The sequence below is a fragment of the Mirounga angustirostris genome, unplaced genomic scaffold (genome assembly GCF_029215605.1).
Source record: "Mirounga angustirostris isolate CCGP_5_RB_7025 unplaced genomic scaffold, mMirAng1.0.hap1 SCAF_13, whole genome shotgun sequence".
Classification (NCBI taxonomy): Eukaryota; Metazoa; Chordata; class Mammalia; order Carnivora; family Phocidae; genus Mirounga; species Mirounga angustirostris.
The window spans coordinates 7,032,435-7,037,240 of record NW_026991721.1 but is presented as its reverse complement, the minus strand read 5'-3'; the positions used below and the strand labels follow the sequence as shown (position 1 = coordinate 7,037,240).

The 4,806-nt window shown below is 64.5% G+C and overlaps 1 protein-coding gene across 1 annotated transcript; it reads left to right on the top strand.

Moving 5' to 3' along the window:
* Positions 1 to 664: 664 nt before the first annotated feature.
* On the top strand, positions 665 to 4,520 carry TIGD3 (tigger transposable element derived 3). Its single transcript, XM_045892549.2, has 2 exons — positions 665 to 1,206; positions 2,140 to 4,520. Exon 2 carries the CDS (start codon positions 2,156 to 2,158, stop codon positions 3,584 to 3,586), a length of 1,431 nt encoding a protein of 476 aa, XP_045748505.1. The 5' UTR covers positions 665 to 1,206; positions 2,140 to 2,155; the 3' UTR covers positions 3,587 to 4,520.
* The last annotated feature ends 286 nt before the right edge of the window (positions 4,521 to 4,806 follow it).

Here is a 4,806-nt window from a genome sequence, read left to right as displayed (position 1 = left end):
ACGTGGAGCCTGAAGTCGGCTCTGCACTGGCCATGGAGCCTGCTTAAGATTCTCTCTCAGCCAACCCTGTCTCTCTCTCCCTCTCTTAAAAAAAAAAAAAAAAAAAAAAAAGAGGGGCGCCTGGGTGGCTCAGTCGGTTGAGCAGCTGCCTTCAGCTCAGGCTATGATCCCAGGGTCCTGGGATCGAGCCTGGCGTCGGGCTCCTTGCTCAGCGGAGGGCCTGCTTCTCCCTCTCCCTCTGCCTGCCTGCCACTCCCCCTGCTTATGCTTTCTCTCTCACTATCTCTGTCTCTGTGTCAAATAAATAAAATCTTTAAAAAAAGAAAAAGAAACTTGAATCTAGCCACCAGTTACCAAAACTAATAAAAATTAGTCCTTATTCGCCCTAAATCAGAACGGGCCATGGGGCACCTGGCTGGCTCAGTCAGTAGAGCATGCAACTCTTGATCTTGAGGTCGTGAGCTGGAGCCCCACACTGGGCATGGAGCCTACTTAAAACAAACAAAACAAAACAACAAAAAACCTGGCGCCAGGCAGGTAGGTAGTTGTCCCTTATCCCTAGCTGGACAGATCAACCTGAGGCCAGCGCTGTCCATGGTAACAGCTTTCGTGTGGCTTAAAGGTTTCGTCCATTTTCCTCACAACCACTCCGTGAGCGGTATTAGCCCTGTTTGGAAGATGAGAAAGCTGCGACTGCCTAGGTCACGGCCAAGAAGGCCTTAAGAAGCCGGGGCTGCTCTCCGGCCCCCGCGCTGCCCCGAGGCTCCTCAGGCCCCAGCTGCTGGCGGCGCCTCCGGGACTCCCGCGGGGTCTTGGCTCCGCCTCACCGCCCGTCTCTCTGGAAGCACCGCCCCCAGGAGGGCCCCACCACTTCTGCGACGTCCAATGAGACTTGGCTGGGGGCGGGACGGGACGTCATTGAGGGCCAATCTGATGGGGCCTGGGCGGGGCTGCGGCGGGTGGGAGCCGAGCGGCCGCACCGCGGTCTTCCCAGCCGGGAGAGAGCCCGGCGCGGGCGGCGCGCACGGGCCCCTGCTGTGCGCGCGCGCGCCCCCCGCCCCCCGCCCCCCGCGGAGCCCCTCGGCCCACTCCGCCCGCCGGGTCGTGGCGCCCGTCCCTCCTCTGCTCTCCCGTCGCCGCCCGGACAGGGGCTCCGAGCCGAGCCGAGCCGGGGCAGGGGCGGGAGCCGCGGGACGAGCGCCTGAGGTGGGTGCGGAGCGGGAGGCCGGAAGGCGGGGAGGCCGGGCGGGCGGGCGCCTGGGTACACCCCGCCGACGGACCCCGCGTCGAGGTGGGGAGAGGCCGGCCAGGTTGCGGAGCCCGGCTCCCGGCCTGCCTCGGCCCTAGGCGCTCGTGCCCGCGCTCTAGTACCCCTCCCAGGCCACCTCCCTCCCCTCTGGGGACACCCCGTCCCTCTTGCTGCCCGCGGCCTCCTCACCCCTCTTGCTGTTTGTCGCCTGTGCACCTGCCATCTCGGCCCCGTGCTCCCACTCCCTCTCCCTCTCCAGGCCGGACCCCCGCCCAGTCTTAACTCCTCGGGACCCAGCACCAAATTAGCCTCGCTCCTTCTGCCCGCATCTGTCCCTCTTTGTCGTCTGTATACTTGTCACCTCAACTCAGCTCATCCACTCGCCACCCCGCCCCCAATATCATTTAAGTCCAGCCCAGGCCATCATCCCTCTCCCCCTCCCAGGGACTACCGCCCCCCCCACCCTGATTATCTCCTACACCTGCCCCACTCAGTCCCAGTCCCCTGTCCTCCCCCATCCATACTCCTTTGTTGTCTCTGCAGCTGTCCCCTTGGCTTTATTCATCCTTCTCCCCCCGCAACCCCAGGCCAGACTCCTTCTCCCTCTGACCAGTGAGCCACCCCCTCCCCAGCTCTGCTCTGGCATTCCTCCTGGTCCGTGCCCAGCCCACTGCTCCCTCCGCCTAGCTCTTCCCTTCCTTCCAGCCCAGCCCTCTGAACACCCTCCCCAGTGCACCCTCTCACTCTCTCCCAGCTGGCCCAGTCTCCCCTGGTCTCTCCCACACACCAGCCTCTTTCCCTGTCCTCATACCTTCTCGTTTCTGTGATCCTTGCCCGTCCCCCCCGGCCTCGGCCATCTGGACACCGCTCACTGTTTCCTACCCCCACAGGTGCCGTGGAGAAGCCATGGAGCTGAGCAGCAAGAAGAGACTTCACGCCCTGTCCCTGGCCGAGAAGATCCAGGTGCTGGAACTCCTGGATGAGTCCAAGATGTCCCAGTCGGAGGTGGCCCGGCGCTTCCAAGTCTCCCAGCCCCAGATCTCGCGCATCTGCAAGAATAAGGAGAAGCTGCTGGCCGACTGGTGCAGCGGCACCGCCAACCGGGAGCGCAAGCGCAAGCGGGAGTCCAAGTACAGCGGGCTCGACGAGGCCCTGCTCTGCTGGTACCACATTGCCCGGGCCAAGGCCTGGGACGTCACGGGGCCCATGCTGCTCCACAAAGCCAAGGAACTGGCCGGCATCCTGGGCCAGGATTTTGTACCCAGCATCGGCTGGCTGGTCCGCTGGAAGCGCCGGAACAATGTAGGCTTCGGGGCCCGCCCGGTAGCGGCGGCCGCCTTCCGCCCTGAGCCACCGCCCCCGGGCCCCACGTCCCGGGCGCAGCCCCCTCTTTCTCTTCAAGACTTCTCCCCCGAGGACGTTTTCGGCTGCGCCGAGGTGCCTCTGCTGTACCGGGCCGTGCCCGGCAGGGGGCGCGCCTGCGACCGCGTGCGGGTGCTGCTCTGCGCCAACAGCAGAGGCACCGAGAAGCGGCCGGTGCTGGTCAGCGGGCTCCGGGCCGCGCCCACGTGCTTCTCCGGAGTCAGCAGTGAGGCTCTGCCGGCCTCCTACCACCCTGACCTGGGCACCCCCTGGTGCGAGTGGCTGGCGCAGTTTGACCGGGACATGGGCCAGCAGGGCCGGCGGGTCACCCTGCTGCTGGCTGCCCGCGTGCTCGAGGAGCTGGCCAGCCTGCCCGGCCTCTGCCACGTGAGGCTCCTGCCCCTGTCGGCCGCCGCCGCCGCCGCCGCGGGCGGCACGCCGGCCCTGCCCGGCTCCGTGGTGCGGGCCTTTAAGACCCACTACCGGCACCGTCTGCTGGGCAAGCTGGCCGCCGTCCAGAGCAAGAGGGCCGGCATCTCGCTGGCCGAGGCGGGGGCCGGCATCACGGTGCTCGATGCTCTGCACATGGCGGCGGCGGCCTGGGCCAAGGTGCCCCCGCAGCTCATCGTCAGCAGCTTCGTCCAGGAAGGGCTGGCTCCCTGCAAGATGCCCCTGTGCCCGGACGAAGCCTCCCAGATGCCGCCCGTCCCCGGCGGGCTGAGCCTCCAGGAGTTTGCCCGCTTTGTGGACCTGGAGGGCGAGGAGCCCGCGTCCGGAGCGTGCAAAGAGGAGACGGGCGCCGAGGCCGGGCAGGGGGGCCAAGAGGACGGCCTGCAGCCCCTGCCCACCAAAGCCGACGCCCTCCGGGCTCTGGGCACGCTGAGGAGGTGGCTGGAGTGCAACAGCACCTCCCCTGAGCTTTTCGAGAAATTCTACGCCTGTGAAGAGGAGGTGGAGAGGCTCTGCTGCCTGTGAAGGGCCGCTCGCTGCTCCCGCTCGCCGCTCGCTCGCCCGAGCCTCTCCTCTCCTGTTTCCTATGGAAACGCCCCCTCGAGGAAGGCAGACGGGAGGCTGGCCTCTTTCCCGTGGAAATGGAGCTCTTGTGAAAGGTGGAGAAGGGAGACAAGCTGGGAGACCCAGTCTAAGCTCTGAGAGAAAGTTGTCCAAGCCCTGAGAAGAGGGGGCTAAAGATGGGGTGCGAGCTAGCGCGAGTTTCCGACCCTCTAGGGAGGCTGGGACTCGGGAAGCTGGAATTGGGGCTTTACACACAGGCCGATCCCTCGACTTCTGTGTTTGAAACAGTTCTGCTTCTGGAAATAAAGTTTTTAATCAGAAAAGAGGTCAGGGTGTTAATTTCCTGGGAGGAGGGCGAACGCTTTCAACTCAGATTCTTTAAATTGGCTGCCGAGGCTTGCCTCAGCGCAGCTGTCTGGGCAGATGACCAGCAGGACTCCCCTCTTCCAGAATTCCAGCAGCAAGGGCTCCCAGGGAATGGGGACTCCTTACCCGCTGACAGTCAGATCCCGAGTACCGCCCTGGGACATCCTGTGGCACTAGGACTCCGCTCTCGGGTCGCGGCTGCACGGTGGTGTTAGGAAGGAGGGGGCCCAGGCTAGGGACAGTCCAGAGAAACCGAAAGGAGCCAGAACTTGGAAGAGTCATTTGTTCATCTGATCATTTCACAGCATCTCTTCCGCAAGCCTCCTGCGTGCTGAGGTGGCAGACATGGCGTCCCCGCTGGGCAGGACCTTGCAGACAGTGACAGCCCAGCATGATTAAAGGCTGTCACCCAGGCGCGTGCAAAGTGCCGTGGCCCCGCAGAGCCTGGGGAGACTCCTGGCGGGGGTGCGCTTCGAGCTGCAGCTTGAAGGACGGCCGGCAGAGAGGAAAGGACAGTCCAGGTGCAGGGGCCGACGGAGGGAAGGAGCACGGTGTGGCGGGGGGAAGCAGGTGGTCCCTCCAGAGCGCATGGGGAGGCCTGGGGAGCAGGAGGGCTGCTTAGCTCTGAGGGTCTCCGTCAGGATGGGAAAGGTCATTCGTGGGGGTTCTAGAATGACTGAGACATGGAGGGTGGGTCAAAGATGGGAGAGCTACCGGCAGAGAGAGGCCAAGTGGTCCAGGTGAGAGATGGGCAGCCTGAGCCAGATCGGGAAGTAGGACTTGAAAAGGACGGATTTACCTGGAAAGGCCATGGG

Bases quoted from the DNA above. Each gene is read 5' to 3' on its own strand.
- TIGD3 (XM_045892549.2), top strand. From the start codon at position 2,156: ATGGAGCTGAGCAGCAAGAAGAGACTTCACGCCCTGTCCCTGGCCGAG.